Source organism: Leptidea sinapis, chromosome 20, assembly GCF_905404315.1.
Source record: "Leptidea sinapis chromosome 20, ilLepSina1.1, whole genome shotgun sequence".
In the NCBI taxonomy this organism is placed as follows: Eukaryota; Metazoa; Arthropoda; class Insecta; order Lepidoptera; family Pieridae; genus Leptidea; species Leptidea sinapis.
Window position 1 is genome coordinate 13,392,220 of NC_066284.1, and position 27,249 is coordinate 13,419,468.

Below are 27,249 nucleotides of genomic sequence, written 5' to 3' on the forward strand. Positions count from 1 at the left end.
ATGTATACTTACAATAATGATTGTTCGTGGAGAGTTTACCTCAGGAGACCAGAGCATCTCAGTTCCCTTGGGCACGCTGTATCCTAGCGCGCTACTCCCCGCGTCCAGCGACTGTGTTTCTGTCTCGCTCTTGCCCAGCGGGCTCGTCGAGTTGGACGAGGATCCCTCTTTCTTCTTCTTGCTTCCTCCAAAGCACCCCAGACTCTCGCCTATCGATAACACAATTTTTTATTTTTTTATTAGAATGTTTTAAAACTCGTTTATGCTATAATAACCTTTCCCACACAAACGTTTTTTAACAATTCTTTTAAATTTCGTAACACAGTTGTTCCTTCCCACAAGCACACAGCCGGTCTGAGGTTCGAGTCTCCTTAGGAGACGCCCCGCGACTGTTGTTGCGTAGTCTTTGCGGCCTCCACGGCCCACGTCCTACTTCGCTGTGAAAGCCAGGGCTGCTAACAGCACAGAGGAGGTTTTAGTCGGTATGGGGCGTCGACACTCGAGTCCGACATATTACGCCCCGTTCCGGGGCGTAAATACGTAACAGTATTTCCTCCTCTCAAAACAAAAAAAAACACATTTGTTTTGTACATTTTCTGGGATCATATTGTAGAAGCATATACATCGCCCAACAAAAGACTAACTCGACCCAACTGAGTAGTAGGCATAACAAGTTTATGTTTGTTCCTCGTGATAACATTATGAATGTTACAGTTTCTAGAAAATTCCTCAATGTGCTTATACAGAACATTATCAAAAATGTATTGAGAAGCAACAGTCAAAATGTTTATTTCTTTAAATTTTTCTCTTAATGATTCTTTAGGACCTAGGTTATAAATCGCGCGAATAGCCCTCTTCTGCAGCACAAAGAGCCCCATAACAATATACCATAGGACATAATACTATGAAAATAACTAAAGTATACTAATCTCGCCGTATCTATGTCAGTTAACCGTCTAATTTTCTTAACTGCATATGCTGCAGAACTAAGCCTATTCGCCAATCCTTCAATATGGGGGCCCCACTGCAATTTGGAATCAAGAGTAATGCCAAGAAATACAGCAGATTCCACTGGTTTTCCCACCTCTCCATTTAATAAAATATTCGCATCTACATTTTTGACATTTGGCGCGGTGAATATAATATATTTAGTTTTATGACTATTTAACATATATTTAAACTAGCTGACACGTTGACTAGTCGCATAATAAAAATCAATAAAAACATTAATAGATAAAACAAAACCGTATTACTGAGTGATATATTATATTATAGGTAATTGTCGACACTAATGATATTGTCTAAGTCTAATAGAGATAACATTAAAACATTCATTCAAAGAAACACCATATTTCGTGGCACTATGTTCAAAGACTATTGTATACGCTCATTAGAAGCTCGGACGCGAACACGAGGCAACAACATTTTGTTTTAATAAATTAAATGTAATTATTTATCAAAATTATTAAAAAGTTCAAGTTACTTACACAATTTTGTGTTTAAAGAGGCACTTAACTGTAAGACGCAACTCTATACTTTTTAATTTTGGATATGCTGTTATTCGGACAGATTTTCACTGAACACATTGTCATTGCGTGACGTTGTATTCAAAGCGCGGTAGACACACAACTAAGCGAAAACTCTGCCTAATAGACGCGTAAGCAGAGTTTTACTTATAATTTTTTTAAAGCGAATGTGAGCCTAGTTTTTGAGAATAATATTGGTACAGCAAAAATATAAGGTTCCAGTACTATCCCGGAATACCAAGTACTTAATATATATTTATTTGTAAAGCTACAAAGTTATACAACGTTTATGTAATTATAAATACCTTTGGAACCACTAGCTTGTATCCGCGCCTGCCCAGTTGACTGTGTGGGAGGAGCTCTTGTGTCGTATAGGGGATCTTCTATTTCTTGACACCTGATCAGAATTTAAATTAAATTAAGAAAGATTAAACGAATGGAAAAATACAGGTTTCATTCTGAACAAATTAGGAATTTTAAAAATATTATATTGATATTATAAAAAAATTAGGAATATTATATTGAAATATAATGAAAGTAATTATATTATTTTATATAGGCACTGAAATATAACCCTCCATGATGCGTTCAAGAACCGCACATTATGACCCCTATAAAAATAGACTGGTTTGTTACAACAAATTTTTTATCTGTGACAATGTTATTATTTCTAAATAATAACAACGATTTTGATAATATCATTCAAATTTCGAACATCTCTGAAAAATAAAGAAATATGATTGGCCTCTATTCTAATATAGGTCGAGATAACCGCTCCTCCCGCCGCGACCCGCTCTCGCTTCTCGCCTCCTCACGACTCAAGCACATCTCCCCTATAACTATGTATGTAGTTACAAACCTATCTTGGATGACACCTACTCAAAAAATTACAATAATCGTAACTAGAATTAGATAATTTAATGATATAGTATAAAAATAAGCAAATTTTTTTATAACTTTTAGTGCATATTATATTGTTCTTGAATAGTGTTTTTGAAGTCGGTTGTTTTTTTGATATTTTTTGATTTTTAGTGAATTTGAAGTACACTTACTAACAATCTGTCTAAAAATGTGTAGGTATAGTAAATTTTTCGATGCAACAATGCGCTTTACAATTTGATTACGGACAGTTACAATCGATCTTCTCCATTATTGCTCCACGATAACGTTATGCAGCAGGGCCTCGGGCAGCCCCGCCAGGGAGCGCAGCTGTATCAGTGTATGTGATCACCTGTAGGACAGGTTCCTCAGCACGCACACGCAGTTCTCCACGATCTTGGTGCCGATGGCGTTGGTGGCGATAGCTGCTCGCACCACGTGCAGCAGGGCCTCGGGCAGCCCCGCCAGGGAGCGCAGCTGTATCAGTGTATGTGATCACCTGTAGGACAGGTTCCTCAGCACGCACACGCAGTTCTCCACGATCTTGGTGCCGATGGCGTTGGTGGCGATAGCTGCTCGCACCACGTGCAGCAGGGCCTCGGGCAGCCCCGCCAGGGAGCGCAGCTGTGTCAGTGTATGTGATCACCTGTAGGACAGGTTCCTCAGCACGCACACGCAGTTCTCCACGATCTTGGTGCCGATGGCGTTGGTGGCGATAGCTGCTCGCACCACGTGCAGCAGGGCCTCGGGCAGCCCCGCCAGGGAGCGCAGCTGTATCAGTGTATGTGATCACCTGTAGGACAGGTTCCTCAGCACGCACACGCAGTTCTCCACGATCTTGGTGCCGATGGCGTTGGTGGCGATAGCTGCTCGCACCACGTGCAGCAGGGCCTCGGGCAGCCCCGCCAGGGAGCGCAGCTGTATCAGTGTATGTGATCACCTGTAGGACAGGTTCCTCAGCACGCACACGCAGTTCTCCACCATCTTGGTGCCGATGGCGTTGTTGCCGATAGCTGCTCGCACCACGTGCAGCAGGGCCTCGGGCAGCCCCGCCAGGGAGCGCAGCTGTATCAGTGTATGTGATCACCTGTAGGACAGGTTCCTCAGCACGCACACGCAGTTCTCCACGATCTTGGTGCCGATGGCGTTGGTGGCGATAGCTGCTCGCACCACGTGCAGCAGGGCCTCGGGCAGCCCCGCCAGGGAGCGCAGCTGTGTCAGTGTATGTGATCACCTGTAGGACAGGTTCCTCAGCACGCACACGCAGTTCTCCACCATCTTGGTGCCGATGGCGTTGTTGCCGATAGCTGCTCGCACCACGTGCAGCAGGGCCTCGGGCAGCCCCGCCAGGGAGCGCAGCTGTATCAGTGTATGTGATCACCTGTAGGACAGGTTCCTCAGCACGCACACGCAGTTCTCCACGATCTTGGTGCCGATGGCGTTGGTGGCGATAACTGCTCGCACCACGTGCAGCAGGGCCTCGGGCAGCCCCGCCAGGGAGCGCAGCTGTATCAGTGTATGTGATCACCTGTAGGACAGGTTCCTCAGCACGCACACGCAGTTCTCCACCATCTTGGTGCCGATGGCGTTGTTGCCGATAGCTGCTCGCACCACGTGCAGCAGGGCCTCGGGCAGCCCCGCCAGGGAGCGCAGCTGTGTCAGAGTATGTGATCACCTGTAGGACAGGTTCCTCAGCACGCACACGCAGTTCTCCACGATCTTGGTGCCGATGGCGTTGGTGGCGATAGCTGCTCGCACCACGTGCAGCAGGGCCTCGGGCAGCCCCGCCAGGGAGCGCAGCTGTGTCAGTGTATGTGATCACCTGTAGGACAGGTTCCTCAGCACGCACACGCAGTTCTCCACGATCTTGGTGCCGATGGCGTTGGTGGCGATAGCTGCTCGCACCACGTGCAGCAGGGCCTCGGGCAGCCCCGCCAGGGAGCGCAGCTGTATCAGTGTATGTGATCACCTGTAGGACAGGTTCCTCAGCACGCACACGCAGTTCTCCACCATCTTGGTGCCGATGGCGTTGTTGCCGATAGCTGCTCGCACCACGTGCAGCAGGGCCTCGGGCAGCCCCGCCAGGGAGCGCAGCTGTATCAGTGTATGTGATCACCTGTAGGACAGGTTCCTCAGCACGCACACGCAGTTCTCCACGATCTTGGTGCCGATGGCGTTGGTGGCGATAGCTGCTCGCACCACGTGCAGCAGGGCCTCGGGCAGCCCCGCCAGGGAGCGCAGCTGTGTCAGTGTATGTGATCACCTGTAGGACAGGTTCCTCAGCACGCACACGCAGTTCTCCACGATCTTGGTGCCGATGGCGTTGGTGGCGATAGCTGCTCGCACCACGTGCAGCAGGGCCTCGGGCAGCCCCGCTAGCGAACGCAGCCGCCGCCGCGCGTATTCGCCCGCCGACGAAACGTTGCGGAGCACGCCCGACGCATTGCGGAACACTGTAACCATATCAAATTAAGATGGCTGTGACAGATTCTGGATTCCTCACATGATTCCTTTCTAGATGAGAAAGAAAATTATATGTATACATACCAGATTTACGAACCATACGTCACTCAAACGGTTGGCTCAGGTGTATTTTTTTTATTTAAAACCTTGTAAATGAGTAAGCATGTAGTGTGGGTGTGTATAATTGTCTGATTATCATAATTTTTGTTTCTGTGTAGATTTTTTCAATTAAAGTTAAGGAGGGATAATGAAACAGAACCTTTACTAGTTTATTTTATGTTATCTGTAGTTTAACAAATTTCGACTTTACATTTTAACCCCACATTTCTATAAGCTACTACATCTATAGGTGTGGTTTGACTAGTGAGTTGTAAATTGTAAATCGGCGTGAAATAGATCTGTCAATGTTTCCCAACATACCAATTAGAGATAATAATTTTGTTCTTACTATATCGATATGTGGCATCCATGCCATATAGTGATATGCTATATGTGATATTGGATAGTGATCCAAAAAGAGGCCTAGATATTATATGTATAGAAAAAAAGAAGAGCTTTTTTTTCTTCGATTTGTTGATTATATTTTTTGTTGTTTTTTTATTTCTTAAATATGTGAAAGAAGGAATAGTTTTGTTTTTTACTTTAAAGATGATGTACATGGTTTTAGATATGTTTATAGCTAAAAAGTTACTTTGAAAGTTTGAAAAATTTTATTGATCAGCCTGTGCAAAAGAACCAAGTTCATTAATTGATTACTCCAAACCTTTACCAAAGTTAAAAAGGCAAGTGTCATCAGCATAAAGCATAATCTGTCCGTGCAAACTTATTTCATGAATGTTGTTGACATAAATTAAGTCTAAAAGGGGTCCTAAGATTGAGCCTAGATTGACCCAGTTTTACTAATTTCTGTAGTAATAAAATGTGTGGCTGACAGTGTCAATTGTTTTCTGTTAATTGTTTTTATACATAATTGGATGCGCAACAACAGGTGCGTTGCCGACCTTTAAAGTGGGGTTATGCTCTTTTCTTCAAGGTCCGTAAATCGTATCTGTTCGGGAAAACAGCAGCCGGTAATTGATTTCACAAAGTGGCTGTGCGAAGCAAGAAATTTCTTAAAAACGCGCGATTGTGTAATGCCAGACGTCAACGAGATGCGGGTTGTATGTAGCATTCTGACGTAATGTCCGGTGGTGGAGTTCAGCCACTGTTATGAACCCGAAACTACCTGTGATAAATGCGGAAGAAGATGCAGAGAGACCTACGCAACGCCAAAGAATCAAGACGATAGGAGATGAGTTGATCGCCGATGATTCGATCAACTTACGATATATTGCATTTATTTATATATAATAACTGTTACCAGTAGACCAGTAGGTGTCGCCGGGGGTGGTGGGGTGCCAGCCGGAGCTGGGGATGATGGCCTTGTTGAAGATCACCTGCGCGGCGTCGTCTATGATGGACTGCTTGAGGTCTTCGCACGAGGACATGTTCCATATAACGCTGGTCACTAGTTCTTTAACCTGCCATTCAAAATACATATCGAAATTCGATCTTCGGTAACAATATACTTATTATTTTTAATAGGATTTAAAATCATTTACTCATTGAACGTAAAAAACTACGACCCATTCGAAAATGTATGCCCCAGACCTGAGAAGAACGGACGCAAGAAACTCAGCTCGCTTCTTCTTTTTCCACAAAAATATGGCTGCTATGTAATATTGTACAATAAAACTTATTATTTAATAGCCTGAGGGTCCTCGCTCCATTCCCACACATTGTATTATTTAATAATAAAAGTAACTTTAACTATAATTTGTATAGTATATTATGTTACAAGCGGTTTAAGGGGCTCTTAACACACGAGGTTGGACCCACTAGGTTGGATCACTAGCCGGAGGCGAAGACGTAAAACTGCCGAGTGTCTAGTGAGTGAGTTGTTGACGAGTTTCATACGTACTTCTTCGATACAGTTGCGAGGAAAAAACAACCATGTAATTACCACACAGTAACAAACGCGACACTAACAAAATATGAAAATCATGGCACGCGAGTTATTACGTAGGTACCATCCGGCCATCCATCCGGCCTACTTCAAAATTATAATTTTAGTGATAAACATGCATATATTTTATTAATAAATGTATTCTCGTCATAATTCGGGACACATTTATTAATTTAAAAATATAAACAGATTTCCAGTGGCATAAAATCTCTACGTTGTTACAAATAAACTGTATCAGCCGGTTAAATCGAATATGCTCTGATTCCTCTCATATGATGTACACGTACCTGCATGTCGGCCGTGCGACACAGCAGCCCCACGAGCGCGGGCAGGCCGGCCGCGTCGCGGATGGCTCGCTTGTTCTCGTCGTTCTGGCGCCCGAAGGACAGGTTGCGGAGCGCGCCGCACGCGTTGCGGGCCACCTCCGGGTTGTCGTGCGACACGAGCCGCACCAGCGGCGGGATGCCTCCTGGACCAGTCATAAGCTATCTATATTGTGAAACTGAACCCTCACTTCTGAGATTAGTTCAAGTAAAGTTGTAAACGAAATTTACGATGCGGGACAAATTATTTAGATTTGAAAGAGCGACAACTCGAGTCGATTTCCTAATATGCTATTATTGGGGTCGAGAAGGCTATCATCGACCGTCTTCTTCTTATCGAGTCGACGGTCACCTCAAATACGGGCAGCCCAAAAAGCCGCAACCGTGATAGCTCGGTCGGTAGCCACGTGTGGCTCCTCGTTCAGTCATGTGCGCAACGGTCTGTCTCGGATGACCGCAGATGCACTCCGTATCATGTCCAGAGATGAAACCCCACCTCGCTAAGTTTGCCCTAGATTTTCCCACTCCTGCTCTGAGACGGTTGAGCGACTACCAGATAGGCCTTCGGCTAGTTTCTCTTTCACGCTGATGTTCGGGTTTGAGGTGCTTAGCCGTGACGTCCACATGGCAAGACGTGTAGTTTCAGCGGACTCGTTGAGAGGCTGCACTGAGTGTGAGAAGCTATTCCTGGAGCGTAGCCTACGGCGGGCTGGTATATGATTGAATAGTGGGTGCCGTCTGTCCTGTGTCTGTTTTGTTCTTTCTACCGAGCTGGAGACTGCTCTTTGCACCTCAGGGGGGGCTATTCCTGCCAGCTGGTACAGTTTTTCGGTAGGTGTTGCCTTCAGTCAACCGGTTATTAAACGACAGGACTCATTCAGTGCTACGTCGATCAGCTTTGTATGTGCCGACCGTTCCCATGCAGGGGAGGCATATTCGGCTGCGGAGTAGCAGAGTACAATAGCTGTAGTGCGCAAGACGGTTGGTTTAGCTCCCCAGGAAGTCTTAGTCAGCTTTCTCAGTATGTTGTTGCGTGTGCAGACTTTCTGCTGAGTGTTCATGCAGTGCTGTTTCATCGTCAGGCTTCGGTCAAGGGTTACGCCCAAGTATTTGGGGAATCTATTATGGGATAATTTTGTGTTTTGCCATGTGATGTTAAGTTCCCTGTTTGCGTCTTTATTACGTAGGTGAATACGCAGACTTCGGTTTTATTTGAGTTTGGTTTCAATCCATTTGTCGTATAGTAGTCGTCGAGCTCGTTCAGGGATGTAGTTATAGCTTCCTGTACACTCGTGAAGCTGTCCGCTTGAGCTGCGAGTGCTAGGTCATCTGCGTAAATGAAGCTTTTTGTGTCCCGTGCCCTAGGCTGGTCGTTTATGTAGATATTGAACACACTTGGTGCCAGGACGCTACCCTGTGGCAGTCCATTACGCTGTTTCCTCCACCGACTCTTCTGATTTTGAAGGACAACCTGGAATTGGCGGTTGCTCAGTAGCTGCCCTACAATCTGGCAAAAGGTGTAATCAGCTGTGATTTCGTAAAGCTTTTTGATCATTGCGCTGATGTTAATTGTATCGTAAGCAGCCGAAAGGTCCACAAAAGCGACACATCCTCAATATGTTGGGTCAGGTTGAGAATTTGCGACGAGCAGGACTTGCCTGGGTGAAAACTTGATTGTTCGGGGATAAGCTTCTCATCGATGTGTGGTGTAAGTCGGCCAAGAAGGATTCCTTCAAACAGCTTGTACAGGTGGCAAATTGGTCGGAATATATTAGAATCGTCAGCAGGTTTACCAGGCTTAAGTAACGCAACGACCCGGGCTTTGCGCCAGATTTTTGGGATGTTTTAAGAGCCTCAGAATCCAGTCCAGCGTTGCAGGGCCAAAATTCTTCATCTGTTCGACTGTGAGATCGTCAAGTCCACACGCTTTCCCACTCTTTACCTTCTTGAGCGCAGCTTTAAGTTCGTTTAGGCATATGTTAGTGCTCAGAGCATCCGTTTCTGTCGTAAGATCTCTTAGGATTTTAGTAGCTCCTGGAGAGGATTTGGTCTTTCCGTTTAGTAGCAGTTGATGGGCGACCTGGTTTGCAGTTATATTTGTGTACTCTCCGGGTGAATTTTGAGTGCCAGTTAGTTTCTTGAGAGTTGACCGTAAAGTGGTACCCGTCGATGGAGCCCCGACCCGAGAGTTGAACGAGACGTCCCAAGATTTACGAAGCATGCGTCACTCGAACGGTTCGTTCGGTGGAAGAGCACTCGAACGAAACCCGAGAGGTCGCGATTTCGAGTCCCGCATCGTTCATAAATTTGGTTACAAATTAACTTAAGGAATTAAAATCCTCCCTCATCGTAGTCTAGCTTAGAAACATTTATTGCCCTTTATAAGTACCATTTATTATTCTTTGCATTAAATTTAACAATGAAAAAGTACTTCAAACTATATTTTTTTGAAATGACAGCAAATAACATTACATTTGTTGTCAAACTCTTCCGTGTTTAGCGAGCCACACCGGGACGTACCTTATTATACTACTTAAGGACTACTTAGCTAAGTATGCATTACTCTACTAAGAAGAGGTCTATCACAGAGACGTCACTTTTGATTTCCTGAGCTAGGGACACATTTAAGTAAACTTAGAGCTGAACTTTCAATATCGACAGGATATCGATAAATTATTTGTAATATAATAAATATTAAGACAAATTAATTAATTTCTCGCCTCAATCTATTCTATACAAACACTTATTTTAGTTTTTTTTTAATAGCAGGAAAATCCATAAATTGTCTTGAAACAACGAATAAAAAAAACTGCGATATTACTGTGACAATATCCGAAGTACGTACAGTCGGTGTCATGTCAGTGTCTTTGACTGTGATTGTTGTTATTTTGTGTTCTGGGAATACGATTTTCGTGAAATTCATTACAAAAGATAAGTTAAGTTAATAAGTTGGAACAAATGAACATGGCAGTCTGTTTAAAACAGGAGGTGGACCTTCTTCTCTACCTCTGCAGATAGTGATGGAAGCCTTCTCTCTTTAGTCGAGGACGCATCTAACATACAGCCTCATCATATAGAAAATGAGTGCACTATAATCGATAACTTTTAAAAATTAAATGTAGTGTAATTAGCTCTACTTACAATATCCAAGATTATTTAAATGATAAAGCAGCCTGGAATTGAATTTATCTACTTAAGTGTGATTTGTTTTATGTGATTTTAATTGTTTGATGTTATTTATTTATTATTATGAAATTTAGTGTATGACTGAACTTAAGCCATTGTAAATCAATGTTATGAGTTCAATAAACGTTTTGATTTTGATTTTTGATTTTACTAAATTTACTGATTAATTATTTGAATTAAATTATATTAAAATATAATATTGCATTTATTATTACAGAAATAGAAACATTTATCTCAACATTTACATGTCAAATCCATTTCTTAATCATCTAAGTATATAGGTCCGACTATACTCAAAGTTAAGTATTCCTCAAACGACTATAAGTACCTTTAGCCGCTCTTAATAATAACTGGTACTGAAAAATTATTTTCATTTTTAAGTCTCAGGTTACGAGTGCACTTCAATATGATGTGTTACAACTCAGATCATATTATCAATGTTACAGGCTGTATAACCGTTACACGTGTTTATATCAAAAATTGTCAGACCTAAACTCCTTGTCTTCTGCTTGTTTGGGTCATCCATGTAGGTGAGGTGCTGCAAATAAGCGGCCGCGTTCGCCTTCACCACGTCCGAGGGGGAGTTTAGGAATCCGATCACCTCGGGCAGGTTGGGGTCGCGCCACTGAAGACCGGCGCCTTCGTCGCGACCGACACCGGCGCCGTGGACTGAAAATAAAATAAACCAACACTTTTCAACCAAAACACAAAATTGACATTCACAATGTGGTGGAAGTGCAACATTGAATCAAAATGTTAACTACCACACTAATAGGTACATTCCAAAAGATTCAAAATTTAGACATCCCGTGCGAGGGACCAAAAGGTGAGGAGAGTTGAAGGAATAACAGTACAAGTTAATTATACTGCGCTATAGCAATGCAGCAAATCGCTGTTCCATTGACTACGGATAATCTGCGGAAATTATACATATCAATCCAATCAAATGTGAAATACGTATTTTATTACATTAAAAATCGCCTGCTTGAGTATTTGTTTACAACTTGGAGATCAGCTGATCTTAAAATGTCAAAATAAAACGAATATTTACCGAGCGACATCCCCGCCATTTGCTTTTGCAGTTCCTCTTCATCGCCGTACATTGATTGTCCTCCCGTGCTACCCAGACTTAGACCGTTTTGTGAATCCTGTGAAAGATCCAACTTAAAACTATACAACTTCATAATATTAGAACTTTTCACACAATAAGTTATTTGTCATAAAATTTGCTCCTTCCGTGGTATCAGGTATTCTCATCTGTACAGGATTATGGAATATCAAATTTTGAATTTTCACAGACTTGAAAAATTAATAATAATAATTTGGAGCATCGCTAGCGCAATTTATAGGTTACCACCACGTTGACTCTCACCACGGAGCCCATTGTTCGATCCTCGCCTTTTCGGTTTTCGAATTCGCCATTCACGCAAGACCCCGTTGTACGGTCGGCAACGCTCTTGTGACTTCTCTTGTGTCTTAAGAGAGTATGGGCTGCGGTGATCACTTACCATATACACAGACTCACACACACACACACATACACATACAGTCGTGGTCAACTAATTAGGGACATTCAAGATAGTGAAGAGAAATAACTGGTTATGTACCAATGATATTTAAAAGTATAGATAGGATACCTAGACAACATTCGGTGTTTATAAATGATACACTAACGCACACATGAATAATTTAACATTGCAATAGCACACTACATTACGATTACACGTCAAAGAATAAATGCAATTATCGCAAGCGAAAAAGAGATAAATTTGCTAATTGCTTCGTATTTGAATATCAGAAGAATCATCCATCAGATATGATTTTTTACCGCACACCGTGATTTATGCCTAAAATACGATTCATTCATGAGTTCATGTAGTAAAACTGCATTGAAATTAGGTAAATAAGGTGTAATTGATTTTATAAAAAAAATAATTTAATATTAAATATAGTATATAGCCACATCGATGATATCAATTATTTGTACATAATATAATGAAAAACATACAGACATAACAAAATAAAGCCGAGATTTATTTACAGTAAGGGCCCCATTTTTACAATTTTACTAACGACGGCTCCCAAAAAGTTTTAATTTTACAATTATTATTTTTTGTATCTTATATTATTGATGAATGTCTTTTTATTGAGGGTTTATTACAATAAGATAATAGGAGAAAAACAAAATGATCCGTTGATTCTTCTGCAGTTAGCAAGGGATATACCGAAAGGGACAGTGTTACTGAAAAAAACTCCTACGTAAGCAAATATATCAAATTGTAAGAAATTCTGTCAACAACAAACGCGTGCGTACCGTTGTCGTATCGAGAGAGCGACTACGACCAAAGGAACCAATTGACTCCATTTAGGCGATTGATTTTCGGCGCGCTAGTGACATATCTACCTCTTTAAATACTATAATATCAATCATTGTTATGTAACATATAAACATATAACCGTATTGATTTCTATTTTGCATAGTTTAGTCCAATTATTATGCAATAAATGGATGTAAATAAAAGATTAAATAAATAGAAAAAAGTGTTTAATATCAAAGGTTAACCATGCATTCAATTTAAGGTATAATTCTGTAGCTAGACATTTAATTAAGGAAAGTAAAGTAAAATGAAAAATAGAGTTAAACAAAACTAGTAATCTGCAGTATTTTAATTTCTTTTATCTACACCCATGCTTTAAATCGTCTATTAAAGATTCTGAAACAGTTAGCTTATTGCCAACATTAAAACACCCAATGTTCTAATAACCATTACATCATCCAAACGAATGTTGTAATGTTGTACTGAATTTCATAACAACACTCCTATGTTTTTTTTTCGATCCCTTCATGCGCAAAGAGTTTCAACATACAGCCACATTCTTATTGCTCGATGCGTGGTATCTGTATGAATTTCAAAAAAAGAACATTTTCGTTTACGCGCGTTCCTCACTACCAGAACGTCGCGCGCCGTAAAAAAAAAAGTATGTTATTCGGCCGGGGATTCCAATGAATCCCCGCTATTTTTCTTCGATATTTTTATTGTTTTGTTTACAAAAAATGAGCGATTCATTTTAAACGCTGAATATTCGAGTGAATTTTAATTATTGCACTATACAAAATGTACATTACTACTAAAATAAATAATTGTTTTATTATTTATTAGTTTATTTGTTTATAATCAGTAATGAATGATATTAGGTTACTACTAGGACTGGTGTTATAATGTTAGCAGTAAGCTAACTGTTCCAGAATCTTTTAGAGGATTCATATTCTGGGTGTAGATAAAGTCTTGTATGCAACTGTTGATAATTAGGTATTAAAACACTCATGTGATACTTTTATCATCCATTAATCCACATTCGTGTTTTAATACCCCTTATTACACAACAGTTGCATAAATAACTATAACAGCTCCCTTTTATTACGTGTTAAATCAGTACCCAGTAGCAAAACCTTTGTTAGTAATTACCGCTTGACACCGATGTGGCATAGACATTATCAGTTTCTGACATGTTTCGACAGGAATGTTTGCCCATGCCTCACAAAAAGCTTCATTAAGTTCATCTAAAGTTGTGGTACGATAAGTGGCAACTTTTCTCTTGATTTCGTGCCAAAGGTGCTCAATTGGGTTGAGGACCGACTGACTGTTAAGAAACGACTTGACTGAACGGCCGGTATGTTTCGGGTCGTTATCATGCTGAAACGTCGGATAGTCGGGGGATATTCCTCAGCGTAGGGAAGTTTCCTCTAATATTGCCTTGTATTGTTGGAAAAGTTCAATTGCCAATACACATACCCTTCCCGGTGCTGATTGTCATTCCGACCATCAACTGCTCATTGGAAACCTGCGATTGAAATTGCAAAGAGCAAGACAAATTAAAATGGCTAGAAGAATGGAGGTAAACGATCGAAAGTCACTAACCACCTCGATACAGAACAGACATGCTGCATGGAGAGCAGGTATCGGAAACAATGACTCTAACTACTTGTGGATCTCGGCAAAAACATATATTGTGGAGGCGTTTGCTGAGTCACAACCGAAAACCGTCTCACCAAAACGACAACATTGGATGACGGAAGAAACCTGGCATTTGGTTGAAGAGCGCCGAAAACTTAAAGCCAGTGGTGCTAGCATTACGAAGCTAAATGCCAAGTCAGCTATCATACAAGCTGCTTGCCGACGTGACCGCAATAACCATCTGAGTAAGATATGTCATGAACTGGAACAGCACTCCGACAAATATCAAACCAAAGATCTGCATGATAAGGTGCGATACATAACAGGCCAATTTAAACCTAAGTCGTGGGCTGTTGAGGACTCCGCTGGGAATACGGTTACGGAGATAAAGGATATCGTGAATGTGTGGAAGGAATATTGTCAATCACTATTTTCCAATAATTTGGTACTAAGCTTCACATGTTCTCCCCACAACATACTTGACCGTGAACCCGACATCATGCGGGATGAAGTACAAGCAGCAATTACACACCTCAAATGCAATAAAGCCATAGGTTGTGATGAGATCCCAATAGAAGTCCTCAAAGCGATGGGAGAACCTGGAGTTGATATTTTATATACCATCTGCTGTAAAATATGGGAGACTGGAATATGGCCTGACGATTGGTCAAAATCCATTTTCATTCCACTGCACAAAAAAGGGTCTACCAAGAAATGCATCAACTACCGACTCATATCCTTGATATCTCATGCAAGTAAGGTGATGCTCCACATAATTAATAGAAGGCTGTTGGCCTACCTCTCAAGGCAGATTGCACCCGAGCAAGCCGGATTTGTTAAGGGAAGAGGAACTCACGAACAAATTCTTATACTGCGTCAGATTATTGAGAAGGCCAGAGAATTCAATACAACCCTTTACATCTGCTTTGTGGACTTTCGCAAAGCATTTGACACGGTCATATGGACACACCTTCTGAAGATACTTGCGGAAATGGGTGTACCACCCCATTTAATAGTTCTATTGAGGAGGTTGTATGAGCACGGTACTGCAGCGGTACGAGTGGATGATACCCGTTCAAGCGAATTCAAGACTGAAGCCGGTGTACGACAAGGATGCATCTTATCGCCATTACTCTTTAACATCTACACAGAGTATATTATGCGCATTGTCTTGGAACAAAGGAATATCTGTTGGGGGACGCGTGATAAATAACTTCAGATACGCTGATGATACTACCCTTCTCGCGCAGACTAGAGAAGATATGGAAAATTTTCTAAACCGTCTAGAAAGTACCAGTCTCCAATTCGGACTTACTATTAACCGAGACAAGACGAAGGTGATGATAGTAGACCGGGCCGAACAAATTGGAACCAACGTACCCTATATAGCCAACTGTGAAGTGGTACAGAAGTATATTTATCTTGGTACTATATCAAGTACTGTAGGATGTGGCGACGAGATCAGACGACATCATCGATGACGACATTCAGACAGACGACATCAGATTGATGAAATGCCTTGTGTTTCCAATCTATGGAGCCGAATCTTGGTCTCTGAGACTGCAGGACCGCCGTAAAATCGATGCATTAGAGATGTGGTGCTGGAAACGCCTCCTAAAGATCCCGTGGACGGCATTTCACACCAATGTATCCATCCTCAAAGAGCTCCGTATTAAAGACAGACTATCGTCAATTGTGCAACTAAGAATACTGAAGTTCTTTGGTCACGTCTCTAGAAATGAGAACTCAATGGAGAGACTGGTAGTTCAGGGCCAGGTGGAAGGCAAGTGAGCACGCGGTCGATCGCCAACCCGCTGGATAGACGCCATCACAAAGGCTACTAAGTTCACCATAGTCATAGTAGTGTACTCGCAACGCCTCTAACCGTCAGAAATGGAAGCACATCGCCAGGATATTGACCCACCGAACACCCCACCATGTACCTCGTCAGCGCAACTACGACCACTCTGACAAGAGTGTCCGACTAAGAAGATTGATGTTGGTCTAAATTACCCTGAACTTTCCTCACAGGTCCCACTCCACGTCCAGAAAATGAACCCCATATTTTAATGTTTCCATCGCCATGTTTCACCTGCTATTTTTGTGAATCTTGGATTTATTTCTGCTTTTACAGGACGCCGTACGTATTGCTTTCCATCTGAGGAAATCAAATTAACCTCGGTCTCGTCAGAGAATAATACATGTTGCCATTGAGCGTAGGTTTAATGTCCATATTTACGTGCAAACGTCAAACGTGCATATCTATGTTCTTTCTTCAACAAGGGCACTTTTCGAGCCACTCTTCCATACAACCCTGCTTCTACCAGACGTCGTCTAACGGTCCTCGCTGATACACCGGCTCTTTCTTCCTCCACACAACTTCGTGTTTAATTAAAACAGAGCCTAGAAACGGATCTGTCATAGCTAACTTGTTTATCATTCTATCTTCTATCGGAGTTGTTTTTCTCGATATTTTTTTCGAAAGCTGTGTTGTTGCGCTTGAAATGATGCACTGCATTGCATACAATAGTTTTTGAACAATTTAAATATTCTGCTACCCTTCGGTATGACCAACCACGCTCGACAAACTTCATGATGATTTTTCGTAGTGTTGCATCGCAACTTTTATTTTTGCCCATTTTTCTTCAAAATAGTTCTCAAAATTTAAAATTAATAATATTGATTTCCGCCAAAACTACCACGAGATTCAGATTTTTTATTAAATGACCAGCCAGCTTTTTTTTAACAAATAGCACTGTGATAATCTATCAACTATACTGTTAAGAGGTTTAATGTTTAGGAAGTTGTTATATATTTTATTATTATACTTACATGTAAGGGATATGGAATCTTGTTTAGACTCGTTAGAAAATAAAAAATAAATTCACAATTTGGTTTAACTCGAGAGTGTCCCTAATTAGTTGACCACGACTGTATATACACACACACTAGAGCAAGGTAATAGTACTGTAAACAACTATTATGTTGGTTTACCTTTTCAGTTAATTCATTTAAGAATTATGTTGATATTAAAAATTGAAATGGAGGAAGAGCGGTGTTTTTTGATACATTGATTTGTTGTTTACCGGGGTACATTGTACCAAGTACTAAGACCCACCTTGAACGGCTGCACGTGGTGCTGAGGCTCGAGCGGCGCCGCGTGCGCGGAGTAGTGCTGGTAGGAGTACGTGTCGGGGTAGTCGCCGCGCGGTGACGTCACACAGTAATGGCGGCCCAGCTGCTCCAGCGACGACGACTCGTATCTGTTGGGTGCGGGACACATCGTGGAGCGACTATGACACACACGGGTAGACCTACTTCACCGCAATCATATCATAAAATAAATTCAGAAATATACTTTAACACATAATTAAATAAATTTTTCCATAATATCATTTCAGAACAACCTGTTACATCTCGTAGCCGCGCGCTAGCGTTGATAGTTACTGACAATTATTAACTTTATATTTTAGATTTTTTTCTGTAGTATGTGTGTGTATAATTTATAACACGGAACAGAAAAAACTAGTGGAAGTGGCATGTGGGCGTTACCCTGTCGCCACTATTATGTACAAGTGTACCTACTCGATGCTCAAATGAGACCAGCATTTGATGTCAATTGAAGTCAAATCTTAAAAAAAAAATACAAATATGCCTTATTGTGCCATATTGACTGTAGAAATCATAGCCGCAATAAAATATGTCCAACGAAGGAATTTCTTATCATCGGTAATCATAATTTTCCGATTTAAATACAATTTTTTTTTGTGTTGTGCATGATATTCAATTAAAAATGAATCATAATATTACGACGTATGGTTCATTCACCTTTACGTTTAATCGATGTAACTTATGTTAGAATAATTAATGTAAACAATAAAAATATCTTGCTACTCAACAAGCGCATGCATGTACATATCGATATAATTTTATCGAAATACATTTTATCTTTATAAATTGTATTCAAGTATTGATCTTTTCCATGCATCATGCGATAAGGGTGTAAGTGAGCAAAATATTATAATATAGTTGTGGTAATTGTGTACAAGAGAGACTACGATGAATTCAAATTAATAGTTTTAATTGTCTCTTCATCATCATCATCATCGTTTCAGCCGGAAGACGTCCACTACTGGACACACGCCTCCCTCAAAGATCGCCATGTCGATCGGTCCTGCGCTGCCCTCATCCAACCTACTCCGGCGATCTTGACCAGATCGTCGGTCCATCTTGTGGGGGGCCTACCAACACTACGCCTTCCGGTACGTCGTCGCCATTCGAGGACCTTACTGACCCCACCCTAACCCTCCTTAATTGTCTCTTAGGTACAGTTAATTATTATTTGACAAGTATGTGTAAGATTCCAGTTAAACTAAATAAGCTTTCATTTTTAAATATAGACAAACAATCTTTTTGATTAAAAATTTGATTAAATTTCAATATTTGGCATATATTGAGGTACCGTTAAAGGTGAGTCGAAGTGGAGTAAAAGAAAAACCTCATCACATCCTGGAGCAGAGCAAATACGTCATAAAATTGTAAAAAATAGATCGAAAACCATGAATTCTGGGAATATTTGCCATCATTGTAGCATAATATGTAAATCATAATATAAAATATCATATATGAGAAGACTAACAAGATTATTAATACTTCATCAGTACTCATACCTTCTCTTTTCTTTAATCATTCGTTACTGCTTTTTATGGAAATTTTCCATCCGCACGCGCATTACGTATGGAAGCAGTACGGTTTATAAAAACTCTTACTGGCCCCTGGGTTTATACAAAATAACAATGAATACTAAAAAAAACTATGTTTTATGCGTGTATTGCTTCCCAGATAAATATAATATTGATATTGTAACTTACGAAGGCTATACGAGTACGCTGTCTTGATTTTATTTTGAATTGAGCTAAATATTGGCCTATTATTATTTTATTTTATGACGTACTTTATCGATAATATACTTTATTAACCGTAATTACACTATATCTAGTTTTCACTAACTTATCGATATGTTTATTCATTTTCGTACAACACTAGGTATTTTGACAGAAGTCAAATCTATGATTACAGAGTTCCTTTTACTTTAAGTTTTTTATATGTTATTTTTCGCAATTTAAGAAAAAGTTCTGAGGTTGTCATTATCACTTTAAGAATAAGAGATAAGCGTTATTGTATTAAGTTCGCACATTGTTGTGCGTGTGGTCTCGCACCAGAATAGCACCACCCCATCTCTTCCCGTGGGTGTCGTAAGAGGCGACTAAGGGATACAAACAACGGAAGATGGGCAGCAGCGTCCTTCGTCAAGAGCCAACCACTTACTGCGATCGCCAACCCGCCTGCCAACGTGGCGATTACAGCAAAAAACCCTCCAAAAATATTATAGACACAATCGTCGTGGAAATTATTGGGGGAGACCTTTGTCCAGCAGTGGACGTTTTCCGGCTGATGATGATGATGATTAAGTTCAAAATTGATGTAAATAAATTTTTAGTTATGTCTTTTCGTGATTGTGGATTTAGGCCTATCATAAAGCCGGAATTAAGTGTGTGTAGGGGAGAGCGGGGGAACGTTGTTACAGGGGTAAGAAGTTAAACGCGTTTTTTACCGGGATTTTAAACTCTTTTATGGACATGATTGGACTCATTCATTTTCCTATAACATCGTGCATTAGATAAAAACAAGCAATGCCCGCCAAGCGCTGAGCTGCTAGGTTGTGTGCGTGTGTCCCGATTTCAACCAAGTAAGTAAAAAAATCATTTACGAAATTTTAGATTCCTGATGACTATATTTTTTATTTTGTCAAACTTTTTAACCTTGAACGTTTATAATATATCTACCTTTAATTTACAATATTGTTTTATTCTACTATCGATATCCATTAATAATGACTTCAATTTATATTAAAAAACGTGCCATGGGGCAAGTAGTTACAATTGTTTGGGGTAAGTTGTTACATGTGACAAAAATATTACCATATCTGGTATTGTGCCGTTCGTTTGCTCATTTTAAAAATTCTACATATTCTTTGTTTTTTCCAGAGTGAGATACTATAAAAGAAAAACAGAAAGAGGTACAACTAGTAAAGAAGTTTATGAATCTGCTGCAGCAGAAGTACTGCAGGATAAAACGAGCATTCGTAAAGCAAGCCAGATTTTTAATTTGTGTCCGATGTCCTTATCCAGGTATGTCAGAAAATCCAAAAAACAACAAAAGTTGTTCATTGGGTTACGTTAAGCCTAGATTGGTATTCTCAGAAGAAACAGAACATAAATTAGCTTCTTATCTACTCAAAAGTTCAGAAATATATTTTGGTTTACTACCAACAGAAGTACGCAAACTAGCTTATCAATGTGCTCTAAAACTCGACTTAAAAAATAATCTAGCTGGCATAAAAATAATACGGCTGGTCCGGACTGGTTTAAAAGTTTTATGGATAGAAATCCTCAACTATCTCTACGAACACCAGAAGATACATCTTTGAGTAGAGCAACATCGTTAAAACAACTTATACAAAAGTATGTATCACTGATGATTTTGTTTGTAAAACAATGGCAACTAATAAAAAAGTATGTATCACTGATGATTTTGTTTATTTATCTACCGTAACATCGTGCCCCGATGATGTAACAACTAGCCCCAATTCCGGGGTAAGATGTTACAATCTACTTGTTTAGTTAAATTCTCCATTGTGAAAAACTTACAAAAATTTTCATAATTTTTCAGTCATATTTTAATAGCTAAATAGACATACTAACATTACAAGTAATCAAATGTATAATTTATTTGATAGCTTTTGTCATATTAACAAATATCTAAAAATTGTAACAACGTGCCCCCCGCTCCCCTATTACATATTTAATAGATAAATGAGTTACTTTGGCGACATCGGTTTCCATAGTAAAATGAGACGATGCCACTTCTACTATATTTTTCTGTTCTGTAATTTATAATATGTATTTAATTATACATTCAAAGATTATATTTCTATCTAAAGTTTTACAGATTTTTCAATACATTTTGGTTATGATTGGATTAAAAAGAATACAAGTTTTTTTTAAGTATAACTTAGTTTATACAACAATATACAATATATTTAGTCAATTTTAAAGTGTCATACCTCTGTTGTAAGTGTAAGTTATGTTGCGGAGGCAACGTCCCTGGAGATGCACTGCGAGGTGATCCGCTGCCACCTCCCTCTGCATATTCCTTAAATGTTGAAGATGCTTATTTGTATTATTATTGTTTAGGATCCTAGTCATCACGGCCCACATTAGTTTTCTATATTCGGGCCACCCAATGTATTTAATAAATAATGTTTTAACTGGTGCAGTTCCTATTTTTTGCGTTTTTGCGTCATGGATGATAGGGATCCTATTTAATAATTACAGTTACATAAGTGCTGTCTTTTATAACTGTGTTAGCAATGTTAAATATTATTTATATAAAACAGTAGTATTACCTATGCATTTAATATTCAGGTCTTTAGTTAAATCAACTTTAGTTTGATTCGTGTCAGTCAGTTGGCAAGTTGCTGTAGTGCCAGCAGTCGGTATCATCACCACGGTTGGCACTCGTGCCCTATATCCGTACACGGCGTGAATACATTGACAAATCGAAATTGTATACTTTTCAGGGCAGCCATATTTAAGTTTAAATACTACTGGTAAATCGATGTTTTTGTCTTTCTTAGTTATTTTTATATGTATCTAAGTAACTTAATCGGAACTTTCAAATGATGTAGGTATAATAGTAAATTAACATTTTAATCATCGAAAAAAATGACATGTTAGGTTGTTCACCTACGACATGTCAACGTATTCACCTTAGTAATTAATGAATAATCGATAGAGTAAAAAGATTCATGGCATATAAACTAGAAAAATATAGTTTTTTTACTTTAGTAATAGACAGTTTGTTCTCTCTTTAATTATGTTAATTGAAAAATATAAGATAAAACATATTTTTTTACATTAAAGTATTTTATATTAATACAAACATAAATGATGAAACAATAATGACTGTCGGAATTTTGTTATACTTAATCTTCTCCATTTTCCTCTAAGTATGTATACAAATCAGGATCAATGTTCACTGTGTCATTGTCAGTCTTTACGAATTTAAAAAAATCATAAAATGTCGGATCCATTAATGTTAAGAAATCCATCAAATCCTTCTTTTTCTCTGTACTTATAGGCAAAATCTCTTTGGAGACTACTTCTAAGTACATGATCCGTCTTGAAACGTATTTCTCCAAAGGGCTTTTGATATTGCAGCCATATTACAGATTGCCATAAAAAAATTCAGAGCAGTTTTTTTAAATCGTAAATGGCCCTTTTTTAAAGGTAATTCTGTTAAATTTAGGATATTTTACAGCTTCATTGGTACAACATCGTATGCATTTTTTATCTTGAAAGATCTTACTAGTTGCAGCCAGTCATTAAAATGGTTAATTTTAAGTTGTATCCTTCTTTTGGTTCTCTCAATTAAGGCATGATTCGAGTCACACCCCATGTGTGCCCCTTGGGCCGCTAATAAGAAACATGTGATCATCATCATTGCATCCGTATTATTTTTGTTTTGGCCAGGACATGTATCGGAATAAAACGTGACCTGGAGAAAATGATGGCATAGCATGAAAATGATGGCTCCAGAATTTCTATGGAGGAACGACGCAATTTAATTTAAGTTCCACGAGCACTGATGGTCATGTCTCACATGTAACATTTAGCTTTATCAGTTGGTAAATTATGAATTGTGAGATTTTAAGACCATAGATAGCTGTCTCTTATAATCTAAAATTAATTAAATTAAATTATCTCTAAAATAAAACAGAAGTTTTCAGAAGAGCAAATGTAAATACTCGAATGGATGGGTTGCTCTTTGCTTCCTCTCTGTCCTTCCTTTGTTCTGAATATGCTTTTTCAGCTAATGATTGGTATTCAAGTGCGGCTTACAAAATGAAGTTTTCGTCTCCCTGTGTTAACGATATCTATGTGCTTATAAGGTCACACGTGTGACATGTAGGTATCTGTAGCTGGTTTTTTAAAAGACAAATTAAAATCATGGAGGCACTGGCTGTACAATTTCAGAGGCACAGGTATTGCGCAAATTTCTTTATACAAACGATACATGGCCGCTATGGAAAGTTAAATGAATGTTCGTCCAAATCATGCATTTTTGTACTTTTATTTTCAAACTGTATTCTTGGAAAATCTACCGCTTTATGAATCGGCATTGTATATAGATATTTGTGTTATTTAGTAACAATATTTAAAATAATTAAACAAAAATTGTACAAGACAAACTTAATTGGTCAAAAGACGAGGAAGCTTTTAAAAAATTATTTGATTTTTTAGAAGGGGCCAGTGCCAAAATTAAAGCTATCCTTATCTTATGTATTGCTTTGTCTAATTAGGTACAGCGGCAAATTTCGGAAATGATTTATACATTTACTTATCACATATTGCACCGCACTTATGTGCCGTTAATAACATGACATCTCAATATGTATATTTGGGAACGCAGTTATGGGTTATCTGAACAACTGACCATCTCAAGCTGTACTGTTAGTTAATACGAGTATCTCGCATAAATAACTTAGCATGTTGAGTTATTTAAATAAATAATATTTGTATATTTAGACCTCCAGATATCTTATTTTTCTCGTAGGCAACAGAGTTGTTCAATTATTTACAAGAGTGATACACCAAAAATGAGTGAGTTTATCGACTTACTCATTTCTTCCCCATACAAAGCAAAAAATCCAGAACTCAAATTTGCTATTACTTAAAATTGGATATAAGTCGACTTGTCAATGTATTCACGCCGTGAACGGATATATTCTATAGTGCTGAATTCGAGTATTATTTACTTATTTAGAATTATAAGTTGAAACTCTGCCCAAATACAGTGATTACAAGATTTGTGTGTTTAAATAAAACCTCTGTTACAATACACACCTGCGTCATATACGGCGCATCGACGAGGTAGGCGGGTTGAGCGGGGTGAGCGGGGTAAGTTGCACCGTAGTGTCCGTAGGTCCCGTACACCCCGGCTCCCACTGACACGCCGTCCATCACCTGGCAGGCACAACACAGGCGCACCATCATTAGTGTTGTCACAGACACTGCACCACACTGTTAGTGAGTGCAATAAAATGAACGATATAAATTGTTTGTAATCCTTAATTGCGAACATACGTGCGGATACTTCTGCGAGGGCGCCATAGTGAGGTGTCCCATGTGGTTGTAGTGGCCCGCCGCAGACGACACGTATTGGCTGTACTCTGCCTCCAGCCCGCCGCCCACTGCATAATCTCCCGCCTGCAACATTTTATTCATCCTACTATACTCTTACTAAATAATCATGGGCTGCTATTTTAAAAAATACCAAAAAAAACTTGTTAATTAGTTGGGTACCTTTATTGTTTCTTTTTAATGACAATAAGGGGTGAGACGAGCAGGATGTTTAGTTGATGGTAATTAATACGCCGTGTCCGTTACAATGCAGTGCTCAGGATTTTTGAAAACACCTAAAAAGTCTGAGTGGCGCTACAATTGCGCCCGTCATCTTGACACATAAGATGCTAAATAAGTCTCATTTGCTCAGTAATTTCATTAGCTACGGCGTCCATCAGACCGAAACAAAATAATGCTTACATATTACTGCTTCACGGCTGAAAAAAAACCGTGTGGTGTCGTGGGACACCGGATAGGAACGAAGTTCCTTATTATAAAAATTTTAATTTTACTGATTTACTAAGAAAAATGGGCAGTTTCGACTGAATTCCACTGTCTAAAATAAAAAAATGTGTGTATACTATTATTATATATGCACGCAAGAAGTTATACTTCTTTGGCGTAACAAAACAAATCTATATGTTATTCTAGGTTTGTAGAAAGTACAATATTGTAAAAATCGTGAAATAAATTATTGAATATCAACGAATAGGGCTGTATTGGCTTGAACCCTTCGCCTGTCCTGGATAATAATGGACGAAGAAACCAAAAAAAATTATTAATGTCGCAAACGTCAAAAAAATTCTGAAAACTTTTATATTTAGATGTTGTGCGGGCGCAACGTAAAAGTCAAATAAATAATTTATCTTCAATAACATCGAAAAAGGTATACTTAATGTCACGGAACAGAAAAAAAGTAGTGGAAGTGGCATGTGGGCGTTACCCTGTCGCCACTATTATGTACAAGTGTACCTACTCGATGCTCAAATGAGACCAGCATTTGATGTCAATTGAAGTCAAATCTTTAAAAAAAAATACAAATATGCCTTATTGTGCCATATTGACTGTAGAAATCATAGCCGCAATAAAATATGTCCAACGAAGGAATTTCTTATCATCGGTAATCATAATTTTCTGATTTAAATACAATTTTTTTTTTGTGTTGTGCATGATATTCAATTAAAAATGAATCATAATATTACGACGTATGGTTCATTCACCTTTACGTTTAATCGATGTAACTTATGTTAGAATAATTAATGTAAACAATAAAAATATCTTGCTACTCAAAAAGTGCATGCATGTACATATCGATATAATTTTATCGAAATAAATTTTATTTCTATAGATTGTATGGCTCTTTTCCGTGCATCATGCGATAAGCATAGAATAATAACGCTTAGAACGTGTGTAGGCCCAAGCGAAATGAAGCAGTTTCAATGTGGTCGTTTACGACCACATATGTTCCCGCAGCGTCAGTGTCATTCTGTCAACTTCCAGGACAATCAGTGTGCGAAATTTAATTGAAAAATTACTAACTGTGCAGTGAAAGGATGTCACAAAGCGTCTTATAATAAAAATTATGATAAGAAAATCACATTTCACACCTAAATACTATTTCACAACTATTAATTAAAGCTAATACATTCGTCAAAACAGCAAAATATTTTGTAAACAAAACAGACGCCATTAAAAAAATATGTTGCCAGCTATGAAAGTATTATATACCCCGAGTTCCTCCGCTGGGATAGTTTTTTGTGTTAATTGGTAGATATTGAAAGGAGGCTATAATGTGTCGTACACGCCACATGATGTTATAAGTATTCAAAGTCAAAGTCAAACAATCTTAATTACATTAGTCTTAAACTAAGCGCTTTGAATAGTCACTATAAATATTTCTTTTAAATTACTGAATTTACCATAATATGTTTGGAAAAAGTTGAGATCGAGAGAACATTAACGGCCACTCTTTTTAACCGACTTCAAAAAAGGAGGAGGTTCTCAATACGTCGGTATGTTTTTGAAGTGAAACTTCTTTATCGACGTATGAGAGAAATTTTATAGCAAATCGACACGATTTTCGGTTACGCGCCATTTTTTTTTAAATCCAAGATGGCCGCCGCGCAAATTTATGATTTCAACAATATTGATATCGAATCCGAGGTTCTCTAGGGTGCAGAGAACGAATTTGGCATCATTTTTTAAATCCAAGATGAACGCCGTGCAAATTAATGATTTCAACGGTTTTAGTTCCATGTGGCACAACAATTTCTGAAATATATTTCCTCTTTCTTTATTCTAATCTAGTATTTCTTACAATTTACTGATTTAGGGAAATGTCTATTCACTTGCAACATTATTTGGCTGTCTGTGTGCGTGTTGGCCAATGTTAATACGTGACGCTCACGCACACATTAATTATAATGTTACTTCTATATTGACAGGAACTATGTTTCTGAGCGTTATTATTCTATGGCGATAAGGGTGTAAGTAAGCAAAATGTTATATTATGGTTGTGGTATTTGTGTACAAGAGAGATTACGATGAATTCAAATTAAGTTTCAATTGTCTGTTAGGTACAACTAATTATTATTTAACAATAATAATTAGTTGCCTCCAGGGCTATCAGCACGATTATTTTAGTAAGATTCCAGTTAAACAAAA

General features: G+C 39.0%; 1 protein-coding gene across 25 annotated transcripts in view; it reads right to left on the reverse strand.

Moving 5' to 3' along the window:
• The window catches only part of LOC126970079 (catenin delta-2), a 122,470-nt gene that overhangs the window by 16,223 nt on the left and 78,998 nt on the right, over positions 1-27,249 (reverse strand). For all 25 annotated transcript variants that reach the window (XR_007730530.1, XR_007730531.1, XR_007730532.1 and 22 more), the window contains 11 exons: positions 24,547-24,669; positions 24,307-24,426; positions 21,465-21,553; positions 17,457-17,601; positions 11,434-11,530; positions 10,872-11,051; positions 7,161-7,342; positions 6,229-6,388; positions 4,669-4,858; positions 1,832-1,923; positions 40-209 (listed from right to left, as the gene is read on the reverse strand). Coding sequence is in view for 22 of the 25 variants with exons in the window: in XM_050815768.1 (XP_050671725.1) it covers positions 40-209; positions 1,832-1,923; positions 4,669-4,858; positions 6,229-6,388; positions 7,161-7,342; positions 10,872-11,051; positions 11,434-11,530; positions 17,457-17,601; positions 21,465-21,553; positions 24,307-24,426; positions 24,547-24,669 (1,548 nt within the window). In the remaining 3 variants the exon portion in view is untranslated. The remainder of the gene's footprint in view (positions 1-39; positions 210-1,831; positions 1,924-4,668; positions 4,859-6,228; positions 6,389-7,160; positions 7,343-10,871; positions 11,052-11,433; positions 11,531-17,456; positions 17,602-21,464; positions 21,554-24,306; positions 24,427-24,546; positions 24,670-27,249) is intronic.